The sequence below is a fragment of the Falco biarmicus genome, chromosome 14, assembly GCF_023638135.1.
Source record: "Falco biarmicus isolate bFalBia1 chromosome 14, bFalBia1.pri, whole genome shotgun sequence".
Lineage (NCBI taxonomy): Eukaryota > Metazoa > Chordata > Aves > Falconiformes > Falconidae > Falco > Falco biarmicus.
The window spans coordinates 7,580,931-7,599,218 of record NC_079301.1 but is presented as its reverse complement, the minus strand read 5'-3'; the positions used below and the strand labels follow the sequence as shown (position 1 = coordinate 7,599,218).

The following is an 18,288-nucleotide window of genomic DNA, read 5'->3' as shown; positions in this document are numbered from 1 at the left end:
CACTTACCAACGAATTAATCCAGAACCAGGTAATTTCAGAAAACGCTTCCTACCACAAATAGAGAATGTACCTCTTGTGTTTCACTTGTGCTTCTTTCTGTGAAAGAGTATCTCACCTGAGCCATACCATCGAAATGACCCAGGTCCTTGAGCCTCTGTTTTACTTGGGGGACACTGTCGCCAGTGTCGGGCAGCTCCGCTTGCTGACCCTTTAAAAATTCAATGGCATTCTTGACCTAGACACAAAGAAGAAGACTGCTGCAAAAGGATACAAAGCACAGGCAGAAAATCATTCTCAGACCAGAATTAATCACACTTCAGCTAATCCAATAATAAAACTAGCGTCCAAGGACTAATATCTACGTTCAGAGATGCTTCCAACAGCAAAACCTATGCAACGGCACGGAAGCAACACCTAAATTAGCTCGGAGTAAGGAAGCAGAGTGGTCTCCCCCAGCTAGCTAGCCCTGCCAGAGTCAAGAACTGCAGCATAAATCAAAGGCTCTCATAATAAAATCCACTAAAAACTTATCTCCTCTCCCCTCCTTTCCATCTCCAACTCTTCCTTCTGCCAACAGAAGTGCATCTGATCATACCTCTTGAAAACTTTGCTCAAACTTCCACAGTTGTAAATATTGCTCCATTTTTAACTGATGTTTCTCCCAGAAGCCATCAAAAGCAGTCTCCATCTCATGCAGCTGGCCAAGTAACCTTGAGCAGAGAAAAAGGACAGGATTGGAACAGTTTGCATCTAGAGGACAAGCAGAGATGGACAAGCCCTACAGTTCACCTCTTCAGGTCTTCTGCACTCAAGCTCTCAGAAGTCAATGGAGTCAATGTATGACTTGTGAAGATTTCAGAGAGAATTTTAATGAAATAATCACTAGAGGTGACAGCGCCTGCGTGACGCAGTTGTTGCTACCTCCATTTATCTGAATAATACCTGGGAGCCTGGCATGGGAACACCCTGCATCTGCTCCACGGCCTCATCGAAGCAGCAGGGGGGAAAAAAATCACAGCAGGTCAAAGTCGTTTGACAGAAGTCACCCAGCAATGTGATGGCTCTGGAGCAAAATTCCAGTATCTTTGTCTCTGTTTGATAGGTGGCCTAAACAACACATCTACGCTTAAATAACTTGAGTATTTTCACTCAAAAATCAGGCAAATTAGGAACACGGTGCACTCACCGGTGGACAGTCTCCCAGTCCCCAGGCCTCTCGTGGTGCTGGTCCTGACTGCATTCCCCAGGGTCAGGCTCTTCAAAACTGCTCAGAAGCAAGTTTCCCTCTTTTGTGACTGCTGTAATATCTTCCTGCGTAATGCAAAACATTTCTGATTCAGGATACTTTTTTTGAGGTAAGGATAAGTCATTTCATGTTTCTCCCATTTCGTTTCCCTGTGCAAAACAAAGCACCAGCATCCCTTGGACCAAAGGGCTCCCAGCAGATGTTTTAGCCCCTTTCCACGGGGCTCACCCCTGGAGCTGGAGAAGGCTGAGCTACGGACTCCTGCCAGGCTGGGTGGAAACGGGCACACAGGAAAACATCAGGCCATAAAATGATTCAAGGGCAGGAAGACAGCACCACCACAGGCCTCCTGGTGAGCAGGTGGGTTTGTATTAGGCATCTATCCACAAGCTCATGTCTTCAAGCAAGCATTCCTGCAGCTTGAAGGCTGTGCTTCTCCATCAAGGTCATCACAGGAGGTTGTAGGAAGAGCATCCCATAGCGGGACAAAGCTGGGACTGAGACCACGCAGCACCACTTACTACAGCCTCTACATAGAGAGGCAAGTCAGTGCTTTAGTGTTATCTCCACTTAGGGAAAATTTAAACCCTTGGTGTGTTCATTAGCATCAGCTGAGGTGCTTTGTGCTGTGCTGGGCTCAGCCCCGAAGCAGACAGGTGCATTTGGTCAATTATTTTCAAGGAAAAAAAGAGACCAAACACAGAGGTGAGAAGGAAGGAGAAAACAGATGTGGCTGATTAACCGATTTGGAAGAAGCTCTGAAGGAGAGACCTATGCATGGCTCCATGAGAGAGCCAACCCCTGGAGTCGTTAAGACCCCGTCCTAGGAGGTGGCCAGACTCCTACTGCAAGAGAAACAATAGCAAAACCGCTTTAGGGAGAAGATTCAGAAAGCACAGACTTGCTTAAGCATCTGCCTGCCCCAGATAGCTCACAGCAACCTAAACATAACAGCATCTTCAGGGCAGGAGCCCGGGAGCCGAAGGATACGGCCACAGGAGCTTCACCTCCTCCATATGCAGTGTATGCTGCAGGTTTGCAACCCTATCACTAAAACGTCATGGAAGATGACCACAAGGCAAAAACCCCATCTCCTTTTGACACTACCACGTCCAGGAGACTTGAAAGGGAACAGGAATCACGCAGCACGCTTTAGACCACAGGTGGCTGGTACTTCATCCTCTTACATCTCACCCTCCAGAGCCCAGCGTTCCCCTCTTGATTCAAAGCTTTTCATTATACATACAGCAAAGTAGCGTGGCTGTCAAACAGGTGTTAACTTGATTTCTTCCCCATTCAGTATATCAAAAAGGTTAATTTCTTAGTTACTCTGTTTAATTAATTTCTGTCCTTTTTTTCATTGTGTTTGCAACTAGCTTCCGTTCAGTATCACAGCTACATAAATTATTCTGATCAATTCATTATTTGAATTCAGGAATCAGCTGTACCAAGCTTGGGGTTGTCATGAGAGAGACAAGCATCCCATGTCTCGCTGTCACCACAATCTGTGCACAGTTTCTCATCGGCTTTCATCTTTCATGGTCTTAGAAGGAACAAAAGATAAAGGCAATGGACTTCATTTCAGTCAAAAGCCAACGAGCGCTTTTGATATTTGAAATTAATAGATGAGGTACTGAAAGCAACAGATGCCTAGCACTGAGGCTGCTGTGCTTTATATGCAAATGAAAACACAACATGTTTTATTTCTCCACAGAAGAAAGTGTGTATTACAGGCTGGTTTATATTCAGGACTACGTTGTATAGCTTCTATTTTCCCCCTACACTCTGGCCACAGTCCTAAGCATGAGGTTTAAGTCAGTAAGTCATATTGTAGTGTATGTAGCTGCTGCTTTATACTAGAGCTCTCTTCACTTTCAAAGAAGAAAAAGACTATTGGCAGTATCTATAATGATGCTTTCTATACATAAGCACGCACATTTATGCCTACACATAGCACACTTTGGATGTCATTTTGCATATTTCTTACAGGCAGCCTTCTGGGAACTCACTGTCACGTGAACGGCAAATGGTAATAAATGATAGTTACGCTTCTTGGACTTATGTAAGCGAATCCGGTCAATAAAGCAAAGGAGCTCATTCTTCAGCCACACAGCACGGCTGTTAACACAGGAATTGTTCCTGAAGTGAGGGTTTGGGGACAGGCTTGTGCTGTCCCCAGAAAGATGCAGGAGCAGCAAAGACAACAGCCGGCTGCACAGATTCTTCTAATAATAGGAACGCCTCTAATATATTCCTATTCCTATAATAATAATTCCTACCATAACATTAATCATAATCACAATCAGCTGGAAAAATCTTAAAATCTTAAAGAAAAAAAAGTTGTTTAAGGTGAAACATGCAGCCTCACATGAAGACAGGGATCACATTGTAAGTCCTCTGTACCATGCGCTCACACAAATCCTGCACCTTGGATGCTCTCCAGCACAGTTCCCTTAAGTTCCCCCGGGGAAGCTGCATCAGGCGGAGGGACCTGGGGACAAACCATCCCTGCAGACGATCTTTGCAGGCAGCTCCCCCCAGCCGTGGGGGGCGCGGCGGCAGCGTGCTTCCCCCCCCCCCATCCTGACCTAACAACAACGGGCTGCATTCGGCTCACAGCTGAGTCGAGAGTTGGACTGGCTGTCCCACAGAACAGGTAACAGATGTGGTCTAACAAGCAAACCGAGCGATGCCCGGGGTGAGGCAGGGGCCTCGCAGCCTGGTGTTGCTTCGGTGAAGGCCAGGACGACCCCCACACATCTGTAACCACAAACCCGTACCCATGCCAAGCCCTCCCCGCTCCGTGCTGAACCACAGAGCCCAAGCGACAACTTGTTAAGGGCCAGTCGGCCACAGTAATTGACTTAGTCCCGCCACACCATGAGCATAAAATCTGGCATTTTAAAGTATTTTTTTTCAGAGGACGGGTCAATGTGTCTTTCTCGTCCCCAAGCAGGGACACCTCCGTGGCCAGATTTGTGCCTCCGGATACATCAGACGTTACCCAGGACAATATTACTAACAAAAGCGCTGTACTCTTGACTTGAGCTCAATTTTTGCAGTAAGTATATTTATCAACAGCAATTCCAAACTTGTTATACCTGTCACCTTAATGAATAATCTTTTTTTTTTTTTTAATTTTGCAAATCTGTTTCAGTGAAAGTCCTTAGCTGGGCTCTGACAGCCAAACGCTGACGCTGATGGGTGGCTGTCCATACAGTCCCTTAGATTTAAAAGTGCTGACCAGGTCCGAGACTAGGACTGGATCTAGCCATGCCGGGACTCCTCTCTGAGAAGGAGTTCAGACAGCAAGGGGATCCTCTCTGAACCTCGTGACTCAACGGGAGGGCTCCCTCCCACCACTCATCAGACCCAACATGACAGGCTGAAGGGACTCCTGCTGGAGACACAAACGCAGGGATGACAAAGCCACCCACCCACCCACCCTCCAGCCAGCCAGACGGGCAAAGCCCACGGGGGGAACACACTGTGGACACCAACGTCTGCAGCCAGCAAGGAGGCGGCAGCTGAGACAGTTTGCTGGATGCTGGCAGGGTAATTTGCTGGAGCGGATGGCAAACATTAGGGTATAACATAGATATAGCCGTGCTGTGTTTTTTGTCTGACAACATGCACAGGAGGGAAGGAGGAGCGGGCACCAAACAAACAGGCAGTCAAACCCCAGAAATCCCATCTTGCTGTGTAAACAGGGGTTGGAAACAGGCCGTGGAGCTGCTGCTGAAACATACCTTGAGCTGGTAGTACTTTTCCGTGCGCAGGGCCAGGATGCGCTCAATTGAATACATGTCGTCCGGTAGCTCGGTCTCTGCCAGCTCCGTGCCAAAGGACTGTAACATCTGTGCAATTTCCTTCACGGTTAGTGCAAAACTCTCTATTGCCTGGTGGGAGATGATAATTGCAATCAGCTTGGGATCCAGGACATTCCTACAGCTCATTAAGAGCGCACAAAGAGCCGAGGCTGAGACCTGCAGGGGAGCCCAACCGCTTGCTCTGAGAGAGGCGGGTGGGATGTCCGCTGCCGACGGAGCCGATGTGCGCTGCGGTCATTAGCTGGTGGCCACCCACACGTGGCGAGGTGGCTTTTAGTGTGGACTGAATCCACAACAGGACCATACGGGGCAGAGCCACCTCACGCTTTGTTTTCTGCTGCCTGTTCTTGTGCACTCCGAGACTTTTCCTACCACATATTGGAGGCTTACAGCAGAAGCCACCATAGGATCCATCTCACATATTCCTGTAATTCCTCTTCTATTATTCTTCTCCTCTGGTTAACTCACACTGGGAACCACCTCCAGGCAGTAGGGCTTTGGAGATGTATTTGGCTTCTTGGCAAGGGATGTTTCCAGCTTTGCCAGCCTGAATGGCAGGTTTCAAGGCAGCCTGGCACCAGGCCACCTCATCCGCATCTTCACCAAGACAACAAGGAAGGGAACTAAGCAGCATGCCAGAGACAAACTGGAGACAGTGGGATGGAGATGAGTGCTGTGGTACCTCCCCAGCACATCCCAGCCAGCCAGCAGGAGCTCTGGACACCAGGCAGCTCTCACACCAGGGGATGAGGTGGGGCTCTCCCACCCCACTCACAGCTCCACCTCTGCTTTTGAGAACAGGGTAAGAAATTCAAATTTAGCTGATTATATTTATATTTTCTTCAAAGAACGTGTATTTTCCATGGCAATTTCAGGAAACTTTTATGAGCACACTACAAGGGAATTTTGAGAGAGGTTTTTCATATGGACACTTAGCTACTGTATGCAGCTACGGTCTAGAAACTATCCTTTTCTTAGATTCACATTTTCTGTCATTTTTATCTCCAAGTGTGAGAGCTATGCCATTACCACTTTAACATGTCATGCAAAAGAACAAAACTAAGAGCCAAAAATTTAAACAGTTCATTAATTTGGGAGTGCATCAGTGTAAACTGTCACAAAGTTAATGGCACCAGCAATAGCTTGAGTTACTCCAGCTGCAACGTGTTGTGCTTTGACTTTATACTGAGCGCCACATCTGCGGGTGTGGATGATGTTGCAGGACAAGGGGCACTAGGATGTCAGGTACATTTTTCAATAGTGCTTTGATTTGTTGGGAAGGTAACTGAGAATCCAGCCTGCCATTAATCTGGGAGACAAAGTCCCAGTGAAAACTAAGAGTGTACAGGAAGCATAGAAACACAAAGCAAGGCACAAGGTCAGGGAGTGAAATTCCTGATTCCTGGCAATACTAAAGGAAAAGTCTTGCAAAAGGAAAAAATAAAATTCTAAAGTCTCTGCATTTGGTCAGTATGCAGAAGGCACTCTGATTGCCATGGTTCCCGAACAAATTTGTAATTCACACATGAAGTAACCATTATGGAAAAAAAAAAAAAAAAAAAAGAGTCTAACTTGTATCTACCATTAAAAGAATTTTAAAAAAGACTTAAGACGACAGATCTTTTGGGAGCAATTTCAAAAGGAGCCTGAGGGAGTTAATCATCCAGTTCCCTTCTAACCCATCAAGTGCCTAATGCCACTTGACTCCTTTGCAAATCTGATCACAGAAACGTGGTTGGCTTCAGGGGTAACTTCCAGCTACCCATTGCTCACTGCCTTACGTAAACCTTCCTCAATCGATCCCAAACACCCAAGAGCCCAGTGCTCAGCCCCGGTACGTACAGTCCTGAAGATGACCCACTCGCTGTGGCAGTACTCCAGGGTGCCTCCAAACTCCGGGGTTAATTGTTGTTCATCAATGTATGTCAGCAGGTCGCTAACCGAGCTCAGCATAACAACCTGCGAACAAGGCAGCACCGTTAGTCGGTTGATCGTCGCTTCTACCCAAGGCAGACGTGGTTCAAGCCTACAAATCCTTCTGGATCTAAAAACTGGGTTTTCTCTAAATAATGTTCTACAGCATGGCCTTCTTCTTATGCTTATGGCTTAACAGGGCTTTTATTTGATGTATTTGACCATTTCTGTAAGCCAGCCCTGATCTCCCAGATGCTTTCTTCCTTAAATGCAAAGCACAGTGAGATGCTGCAGTATCTGACTGCAGAACAGAGCTGGAAGCAAAAGTAATGCAGGTTTTTGCAAGGGATGACCAGTAATCTGGAAAAAATATAAACATTTTAATAAGTTATGAAGCCTTGGCCAATTCCACATAAATACATACTCATGAGGTTTTGTGTGTCTTGATTTGCCCTTGGGATAAGTAATGAGTTTTCAAAATTCTGCAAAAGGTAATCATTTTAGAGTGAAAAATGTGAAGTTCGTGGAAAATCATATTATTTCCTAAAGGAAAACATTGGCTTGTTTTGTCTATTTGTAATTGCATCAACCTTAGATTCCATAAATGTAGTTTTCTTCCCTTAATTACTCTCATTCTGTACCATAATCAAGGTGACTTTAGAAATCTTGGAAACTTTGACTTGAGAATATAAAACCATTTCAGCTGATATTTTAGAAACAAATACCAACATGATGCTGGTAAGGAGTTTACACTCAGATGAAAATGTCAATTATGGGTGGAATTCATAGCAAAAGCTTCACTAGATATGTCTTTTGACTTTTCAGACATTAGAAAAATTCCTGAGCATGTTTTCATCCTTCACAGAAGCATGCAGCCTGCATGGGGATGAGGAAAGGCCAAGAAGCCCATCACCTACTGCCATGCAGATGCTCTGTGGGGAGCAAAATGTGCACAAGGGGCCCAAAAAATGATACGGGAGAGATGTAGTGGGGAGAGATTTCGTGGAAATGGGGCATTTCTGGCAGAGACACTCCCGTTACTCTTCACATAGGTGCCACAGTGTGGGACGCTGTCACCCCTCACACCCCTCAGCCTCCGGTCACACGCAGGCACAACTCTGCATGCTCGTACCGGTAACTTGAGCAGAAAATCCTCCTGACTGAACCGAAATCCAATGTCAGTGAAGGTGCGCTGGAAAAACCCCGTGGGACGAAGAACCATCACTAAGTGCAGGTTCCCTGGGAAAGACGCCTGCAAGGAAACAGAGACAATGTTTAAGCTGGGGACATGGCAAGTCCAACCAAATGCCTTGAAAAGAGGGGAAGTCATTTAGATCTTAGCATTTTTTTTTTGATTGCCCCTGATAGCCTTTTCTTATTTTCAAAGCAGGAGGGAGATGCTGTAAGTGGTTTAGTGATACGGGACGTAACTGCAGGAGGATTGACCAGTCCCGCTTCCCTTTGGAGCAGACAGGAGTTCAGCCATGCACCTTGGAAGGCCACTTATTATAAACTTTAATATTCTGTCTTGTGTTCAGCATTATAAATCGCAGAGCGAAATTACCGTTTACCAGGGAACAGAGGGCTGGAACATTGAGAGGAATGACAGACATATTGAGGAAGCAAAATTTATTGCCATACTCACTAATCACCCCATAACTGCACCGAGCATGCTCTTCTTGTCCCTGGTAATTACCAGGCACCATTTAATTTGTGGTAAGAATTTGAAATTTCCTGTCTATGCTGCTGGAGCCTTTTTTCAAGCATATGGTTGGCAGGTGCATTTAAATAGATCTGTGAAAAGGGTGCTTGAGAATGAAAAAGAATTTTTAAGAAAGGAGGAGTCATATCATTAAATTATGGATAAATGCATGATGCAAAGCATTGAGTTAATTAAACATATGATTTACTCCGAGATCCTGCCAGGCCAGGTTATGTTTCTCCATATATTCCTCCTTATATTATAATCCTTCATGAAACACAGTAGTAGTATCTATACCAAGGGTGAGAGTAATGAACGTGTTTAGGTATTTTGCACTGCAGGGCACTTAATCTATGCCTTCGAAACAAAGATTGCTCCCATAAACCTGCATCAAAAAAGCCACGATTTACAGTTGAGATCCGACATCCATGAACTGCATTGCAACTCATTTGCTGTGCGCTTTTTTTTTTTTGTGTGTGTAGGAAAGGTCAGGTTGTGGCTTCCGTTGCCCACAGTCCCACTTAAAAATGGACAGTGAGTTTTATGATCGAATAAGCCATGTAAATTCAATATATTGATCCACTGTTATTTTTAGTAGGAGCAGATTAAAAAAAAATTAACGTGAATGAAGTGCCAAACTCATACCCTTTGGAAGTCAACAAGAATGGTGCCAGGGACAAGGATTTGGTGTTAGGAACAAGAGCAAACCATCAAATAATGGAGACGTCTGTGCTGGCTGCAGTCCCTGGGCGCTACACCGCTGCCACACAGCACCCGGTGAGCACCCAGTGCCCCCGGAGCGGCTGCCAGCCCCTGGCACACAGCGATGGCTACAGCCACGGGAGACCCCAGGAACCAACACCCAAGCCCATCAAACTTGCAGATGGGCCAAAGATCTGAACCTGGCCATGGAGTCACCAGACCTTCGCAGCTCTAAACAGTCTTGACCAAGAAAGCATGGGCGAGAGGCTGGAGGAGATCCAGATTCAGCTCCCTGCTTCCATGCCTGTTTAATTAGTTCTACAAGGAAGATCTGCTCTCCTGCAAGACAACCCCAGGCAGGCCCTCCAACGCCCAGCTACTAGACACAGCTCTAAAGAGGAAATCTGTCTTGGAGACCCTGCTCAGATCAGGATTCTTAACGGGAATTTCTCATATTACTAGAGAGAAAACCATCCACAGGCTACTGGATATCTCCGAGGAGTTGGAGTGGTTCCTCGCTTTGAGGAGAATCTCTGCCTGGGATGCAGAAAACCTTCGCTGAGGAAAGCACCACCAGAACTGGCACAGGTTTGTAGACATCTTGAATGAACTGAAAATTTATGGCATTAATATTTCACTGGAAAGTCTCTGGCAAGCTCAACACTCATCCTCCAGCGTGTCCCTGAGAAGCTGGCTGCCTCTTCCACCACACCGGCTCTCCGCTGGACCCAGCAAACGCTGCTATTGCTCTGTCCAGGCCTGTTGGCTGACCTGGCTAGTCCTTGACACTCTTCATGCTCCAGCACGTCCCACAGCACTAGGACGTCCCAGGAAGAGACAAGGCAGCCTGCATTCATGGCAATGTCCTGCCTGCCCCTGCAGAGCTGAGTCCATCATCTGTCACTCCCTCACGCTCTCCTTTATGTCCATGTTTGCCTCATTCAACATCCTGGTCATTTCCCAAGGGACATTTCTGTGCAGACAGGACAACAACAGCATCCCCCAACAAAGTTTCAAAGATATCACCAAAGAGCCACCATGAGCTGCAAATCTCAAAGGACAGGATGCTTTTGCTCCGAACAGGCCCTGCATCCCTGGCATTAATGGCTCACGTTGACTCGAACCAAAGCCTTGCGAGGCCAGTGGTCTTACAAGGCTTTAAAGGAGCTCAGAAGATGCAATTTTAGGTCCTTCTGCATGCTTATGAGTCCCTTGGACATGAATCCAATATCCAATGGTGAAGTCCCACAGACTCTGGGGAAAGTCACTGTTTCCAGCTCAGAAGCACAACAGTATGTTCAGGCCGCTGAACTTTAGGCTCCTACCTTGACCTCCTCTGAAAAATGCATCAGGAATATCTTTGAGAAGATGCATCCTCCCTTGGTCCTACCTCATCATCCCCCTCCATCCCCTGTCCCTTTAATCCTGTTCGGCACTTCCAGCAGAGATGAGCTTGCTTTATCCCCTCCTACTCCTTCCAGTCCTTTTGACGTGCACTTTTCGTGCGCAGAGCAGGCTCCCTGGAGGAGAGGCCTGGGTCTCCAAACCACCCCACCCCATGGGATCCTGCAGGCTTTGACCATCTTGTTCTATGAGCCCTTGGCAGGAAACCCATAGCTCTAGCAACATGGACCAGTAATCAGGAGGCAAGCGGAGCCGCCTGCCCAAACTCCATGCAACAGCAATAAGGTGTGCGACACCTCTCTGAGGGCAAAGGTGCCTTTGACCACCTTGGGTTTTGTGGATGCAGGGTACCCACATGTTCCACACAACATACAAGAAGAGACCATAAGCTGGCATTCACGTCCTTCTGCCACAACCACAACAGAGGCAAACTCTTCTTTGATACAACTTTATGCCCCCCACACAGACAACTGTACCCCTTTTGCTCCTTGATACGTTTCACCTCAGAAGTAGCTGGGTTTCCAGGACAGGTTTCCATTCAGTTTAGAAAGCATTTGAGGATTTTTCAGCTGATCTTAGACACATAGGATCAAGGTCAGCACTTATAAGCAGCTACAGAACAAGAACTACAGCTTTGCAAATGATACCTAATGCATTTCAAGCATGGAAAAAACCAAACAAGCCCAAAAGTAAGTTTGCAGAAAGACAGCCACCAACCAAACCATGTCCCGTGCCCTTTTACAGACTTAAGAGAAAAGATGAAATATTAAATATATATATATATATATATAAACAAAGACAGACCAGTAATTCCTCAGAAATAGCATCCCTGAAGGAACTGTATCTTTCGTAGTCACTGTTAGAATTCTAATTTTTCTAAGGGCTGAAGGGTAGATAAGTTACCTGCAAACTGAACTCTAACAATACTGAAGGTACTGCTGGGAAAAAACCCTTCCTCGCAATATATTCAAGAAAGCAAGGACAACAGGGTCCTCAATCTTGCCTTATGTTTTATCTTATTATTTATAATGCTACAAAGAGCCTCGTGTGTTTGACAGACTCGGGTTTATGTAACAGAAGACCTGAAAGAACCCTCCGCTATTCCCCTGCAGCACACCAGGGAAGGCAGGAAACTATGGGCGCAATTCCACTAAATCAGGCAGTTGGCAACATTTCCCTACGAGTAACTACCTCGCCGGCCAAAGCCCATGCTCAGAGCATCCTTCCCCTTCAGAGGACATGAAGGCACCTGCCCTAAGGCCTCGGTTCAGCAACTTGTTTAACCACACGCTCAGCTGTAACTGCGCACAGAGCCCCCACAAAACCAGCACAGACAACCCGGGCTAATAAAGCACAAGGAAGGGCACGCGTGGAGAGCATCCCCGTCATTACCTCCTTAGCGAGCATCTCACCCCGAGACATTTAATGTCGGTTTTTTCCTAATTTTGGGAATTCCGTTTTCAGGGAGCGTTCTTCCCTGCTGGTCGCTGGGGCATTCGTGAAGCTGGATATCAATAAGCATAATGGAAACGCAGGATCTGCCCCAAGTTTGTTGGTGAGCCCGAGGCCAGCGGTCCCCGTGGAGTTACCGCTTCCCTGCCGTCCCCCGCAGGGAGAGCTGGGGACCCCCACCTCGGCATCCCTGCCCCAGACCCCGCCCGCACCGCCGCGGCGCCGCGACCCTTCCCCGGCGGCTGCACCGCTCCCGGCCCCCGGCAGCGCGCCCGGCCCCGCACCGCGCCCGCCACCCCCGCGCCCCGCCGCCCCCCCGCCCGCGGCCGCCGCAGCGCGCCGGGCCCGGCCTTACCGCAGCGCCGCCGGCCCGCCGCCCGCCCCGCCGCGGGCTCGCCTCCGCCATCGCCCGCCCCCCGCTCCCCGCTCCGGCGGGCGGCACGGCGCGCAGCCCCGGCGGCCGGCTCCCGGCGGGCAGCCCCGCTCGCCGCCCCGGCGCCGGGCCGCTGTTTAAGGTGGAACGCCCCGCTCAGCCCGCAGCCGGGCCGGCGCCTTCCCGCGGGGAGCGGATCTCCCGCGCCCCCCCCGCCGCCAGCTCGAGGGTGCGGGGCGGCGCCGTGCGGGGCCGGGGCGGGGGCGGCGGGCGGGGAGGATGCTCCTGCCAAAACCGAGCCCGGGCCCCGGCTGCAGGGCTCGGCCCCCCCAGGGCAGCGCTGCCCGGCTCAGCCCTGCTCGGCCCTGCCGGCGGAGGCCGCACAAAGGGTTAAACAAAAACCCGTGCGGCCCGGTACCGAACTGCTCCGGATCAGACGCACAACCGCAGAGCTGCGATGGCATCTACATGGGCCGAAAAAAATAGGACGCTCTGTTTTTCACATTCAGCTTTATTTGCGCTTCCTTATGCCAGAATTACACACAGATAGAAGAAAAAAGATTATTTTTTTTTAATTGCAGCACGGGTGTATGATTGGAAGGAAATCAAGGTTTAACCTTTAGTGTCAGCTGCGCAAAGGCAAGTCCTGTCAAACGCCTCCTGAACACAGGCAGCCCTCCAGGGCCAGACCCTTTCTGAAGGCAATGCCCGAGCCTCCAGCTGCAATGGACACAGGTCTCCTGCTGCTCACCCCTCTGCACACAGAGCACCCCCACCGCATCTGCACACACAGCCCTGGCACCGCAGGCAAAGCCACTTCTCTACAGGGACACGCAGCGCATACAGGGACACAAACATAATACATGCTCAAAGGTCACACAATAATTGCATTTTTCTTATTAAACACAAAATGAGTGACACTTCAGTAGAAGCTACAAATGAGGGCGGGATTTTTTCACCGCTGCCACTTCCAAACTACGCAAAGCAACTACATCATCCTTAAAGGATGCTCTTCGTACTAGCACCTGTTCAAAAAGTGGCAGCAGAATGGAATTTTGATGAACACTTTAAAGAACTACTTCTTAAATGCTGCTTTGCCTCTAATGGTATGGTAACCATACTTGGAAATTCAGGTTATCACATTTCAGAAAGTCAGAACCCAAAATATCGACAGCAGTATGTGGTGCACACTGCAAAAAGGTAACCCTCTCTTCCCAGGGCACCTGTTAGCAAAACACCATCAAAGTCAGACATTCTTAACACCAAGTTCAGCTGTACTAGTATTAACTACTTAAAACAGTGTTAAGATCTAACTTTATCAAATCTAACCAGAATCAGGTGAGAGCTTTCCTTCTCAGTACATACCTCATCAAGTTTACTTCATCCTCTATCAGACGGATCAGTGTCCTTAACCGTTCAGTAATTGTAAGCAGAAACAAAGGCAATAATAATACACCCAGAATATCTTCATTGACTTACCCACATGGCATGGTCTGGTTTGGAAAGCATTTACCAATTAGCTCCTACCTATCCATGCATCTATAAACATGACTTTTCTGCACCTGCATGCAATACCATAACGCCATGCTCTCATAAGACACGATGCATTGCTGAGTTGCAGAAAGATTACTTTTGAGGTATGTTCAGATGGGTTATATGCTAATGGTGCGTAGCACATAAACATGTATAATAGATATTTAAAATACATGAAGGCATACATACACATTTAAAATAGATTTTCCACCCATGCCCACATACAAACGCTTGTGAAGTTTGCTTTAAGAACCTAACACTTTCAGTCACTGACAATTAGGTAAAATACAGTCTCACTAATAACAAGTGTCTAGAAAGAACATGAAGCCAAATTTCCACCCGTCAAAAGCACAGAACATGGCACAAAACACATCTGAACCACTATGAAAAAGCACAGAAAACAAGCAAATGAATGAGCTAATACTCAAACAGTTCATTTACGCACTCAAATGGGGCATGGAGCTATGTCTGAATTAATTATAGGGCCATAAAACAAAATACTACCTAGAGAGAAAGCACTAGCATCACTGCTCCTGGTTCCCAGCGCTTTCTGAAAGTGGTACATAATGGGCACGATGACTTATTACATTAGAAGAAATGAACATTAAAGAGGACTTACTGCTATTTTTTGGAGAGTCAGTTTGACCGACGCCCATGTGTCCAATCTTCTATCCAGGATTAGGATAAATTTGGTGTCGGACTCATGTCGACTACGAAATAAGAAAATACCAATAACCAGACAACTTTTGAGGGAATGTGACTCCGCTCCCCCCCAAAAAAAACCAAACCCAAGAACATGGAATGCAAACCACATTTTGACATTTCCACAATTGCTGAAATGCCCTATGAAAAAAATTCCCTGAGCAGACTCCAGCAAGAAATTTGGGAAGCCCACCTGACAGTAAGCTGAGGGTGAAGCATCACCTTTGAACTGCATGGGAGGTGGAGACAACAGGTTGCCCTTGAAACCCTCACTGGTCTTCAGAAGGACTTTGTGGAGGTCAGAGGCAGCTGTGCTCCTGCTGAGCAGCTCGGGGGTGGCCAGCAACCAAGCGATGACTTGTTTTGGCGCAAGGCAAGTGAGGTGACACTGAGCCAGGGAAGGGTTATGCCAGCTTGGCAGGGGGAGAGGGGGAGCTGGTGCTGAAATAGGCTGTCGGGGCTTCCCCAGCACCTCCCGGGCCTGCTGGAAAGGAAGCAATTGCTAGGAGGCACTTTCCAACACACTCGGGTTTGCTTGGCAAGCACAGGCTTCCTGACATCCCTTTTGACACCCAGACCCTTCAAGTTTCTTTGAAATCCCCAGTCTCACCCGGCGAGCCAGCAGTACCAGGGATGCCCAGTCTGGCAGGTGACCTAACGTGCAGATGAGCTCCTGTCTGTAATTCACACGCTGCCTGCCCAGGCTAGCTGGGCAGAGCTCCGCCAGGCACAAGGCGTGACAGCACACACTCCAGGGCAGTCTGCATTACAAACTGGAATCACGTTTGCACATAAGTAAGGGTATGCCAGCTTGGAACCAAGTCCTCTGATGTGAGTGTATTTACAGGATACTCAGGTCATATTTACAATATTTATTTTGCAGATGCTGAAACAGGATAGCCGTGTCCCACACCACCCTACCCAGGCGTCTCAGTGCCGTGGAGAGGCTCCCAGTACACATGCTGGCTCTTGAGAGCTGGGTCAGGTATCTGCGCTGGGCATGGCCCCATGCAAGCAGCGTCTTCAGTAATTCTTGTGTTTGGCAAGCAAAACCACATGGTGGATTACTCAGAACTATTACATGGCAGACAATACTTGGCAACCTCGCTACAGAAAAAAAAAAAAAAAAAAAAAAAAAAAAGGCACCCAAAGCCAGTGCAGGAGCTTTCATACAATGCACATCTTGCTGCTTTGGTCTGTTATAACCACACTTTTGACCAATACGTTTAAAAGCAATTATCAGCTAGCCTGAGGGAAAAAAAAACCAAACCAACCACTAAAATTCCTTTTGGCTCATAAAAACAATTGACTGAAGATAGGTAGAGGTGCCCAACTCCTAAACTATCCTACAAATACATCTTATGGATCTCCAGTGCCACACCCAAAGAGCAAAGGTTCCATGCAAAGGTATACATGGCCATTGAGGTGCAGCAAAAAAGAGCAGAGCAAACAAATGTCCTGTCGCGCCCAGGGGTCGAACACAGAACTTCTGCAGGTAATAAAGCCTGAGGTTACACATTACGAGCTGGATCAGGCATGGCTTTTCTGCCAAAACCTTTTCTAGCTAAAATAGTTTTAGCAACATGAGATGGTTCTGCAGGTTACTGCCAGCTCTGCTCAGCCCCACCAAGAGTTAAATGACCCAGGCAGTGGGAGCGTGGGGCAAAAGGATTCTTTTCTTCAAGGTAAAAATAAAACCCTTTGGTTTTTCAGCACACCCCAAAACTCTAAAAGGTAGGTCTCTGTCCTTTGAGAAACAATTCCCCAACTGCTCATGGTATTTCCCCAACAGGCTGCAACTGGGGAAAAGAAAAATAATAAAAAAATTAATAGCATTTACACAGCACTGCTCTCATCATAATAAAACCTGAAGAAAAAAAACCCAGAATCCAAGTAATTTAGAAAAGGCAGCCAGACTGTAGTGCATTGTCAGTTAATAGAAGTATGCCAAAGTATGCCATTTACTCAGGACAAGGTTATATTCAGACAGTAGCCTCCAAGCATGCTAATTTACTTTTATCAGCTCCCTTACAGACACAAAGAAGAAAGTTCCCAGCTGTCCAAAAGCCTTGAAACCTACTGTGGGAAATTTTTAACTTATTCTGGGGCTAGTGGAGCAAGTCTGTGCCTATTTGCAACCCAGGCCTTGCAGGTTTATCAGATTTCCAGTCCTGCAACGTACCTTGCAGGCCGACAATAAAAATAAATCAATGCTTTCTCACCGAGGCTGCAAGGGGTGTTCATTTGCATCCAGCAGCAGAAAGATGAAGACAGTTAGCCAGATTGAGGATTCTTTCTCTCTGGGTGCTTGTTGTCACTTTGGCGGGTTTTTTTCTTAACCTTAATTTTGTATGTGTTGCAGAACGCACCAGACTAAAAATAAAGACTTGGGATGTTTTGCAGGAGGACCTGAAATCAGATCCCAGAGTCTGAAGTTGTGAGATTTATCACAGGAGTGAGACACTCCTTGTGGGATCAGGGCATGCTGTCAGGACCCGCTGCCTGATACTTAAATTCAGAGATACTTCTAGTCCACAGCACCCTTCGCTGCGTTACTACTGCGTGTTATCAGCCATGGCTCTAAACTTGGTACTTCATGTCCCCATCTAAGTGAAACATGGCAGAGCTTGTCTGAATACCGAAAAGCTGGAGGGTTAAAGAAGACTACACCAGACTGGACTGTTTGAGTCAGGAGGGACCTACAACAATCACTTGGTCCAACTGCTGGACCAGTTCAGGGCTGACCAAATGTTAAAGCATATCGGTAAGGGCATGGTCCGAATGCCTCTTAAACACCGGTGGGCTTGGGGCATCAACCGCCTCTCTAGGAAGCCTGATCCAGTGACTGACCACCCCCTCGGTGAAAAAACACTTCCTCATGTCCAGTGCAAACCTCCTCTGGAGCAGCTTTGAACTGTTCCCACTTGTCCTATCGCTGGATCCCCGCGAGAGGAGCTCAACACCTCCCCCTCCACGTCCCCTCCCCAGGAAGCCGTGGGGAGCACTGCGGTTGCCCCTCAGCCTCCTTTCCTCCAAACCAGCCCAGCGCGAAGCCCTTGGCTGCTCTTCCCAGGACATCCCCTCCAGCCCTTTCACCACCTTAGCTGTCCCCCTCTGGACACGCTCGAGGACCCTCACACCCTTCTTACAGTGGTGGGGCCCAGAGCTGCACACAGCGCTCAAGATGAGGCTGCACCAATGCTGTGCACAGCAGGAATTTTTCATTTTTCAAAGATAGCATTATTTTTCTTTTACTTTAATTGGGACAGTTTTTTTCTAATAACAATCTTACATGGACCATAACTGACCTCAATTGTTTGGTTTGGTGTTTTTTTTTCTTAAAGCTTCTACTGAAGTTCTGACTTGCATGGAAGAAATTAATTATTCTAGGGTACACAAAAGATCAGTATTTGCTGCAAAGTCTACACT

The 18,288-nt window shown here is 47.6% G+C and overlaps 1 protein-coding gene across 1 annotated transcript in view; it reads right to left on the bottom strand.

The window, feature by feature from the left end:
* Window positions 1–18,288, bottom strand: part of MCF2 (MCF.2 cell line derived transforming sequence) — a 59,697-nt gene that overhangs the window by 25,696 nt on the left and 15,713 nt on the right. Inside the window, 7 exon segments of the mRNA XM_056359883.1 lie at window positions 117–236; window positions 597–711; window positions 1,188–1,312; window positions 4,997–5,146; window positions 6,920–7,036; window positions 8,124–8,243; window positions 14,777–14,867. Of these exon segments, the coding sequence (XP_056215858.1) occupies window positions 117–236; window positions 597–711; window positions 1,188–1,312; window positions 4,997–5,146; window positions 6,920–7,036; window positions 8,124–8,243; window positions 14,777–14,867 (838 nt within the window).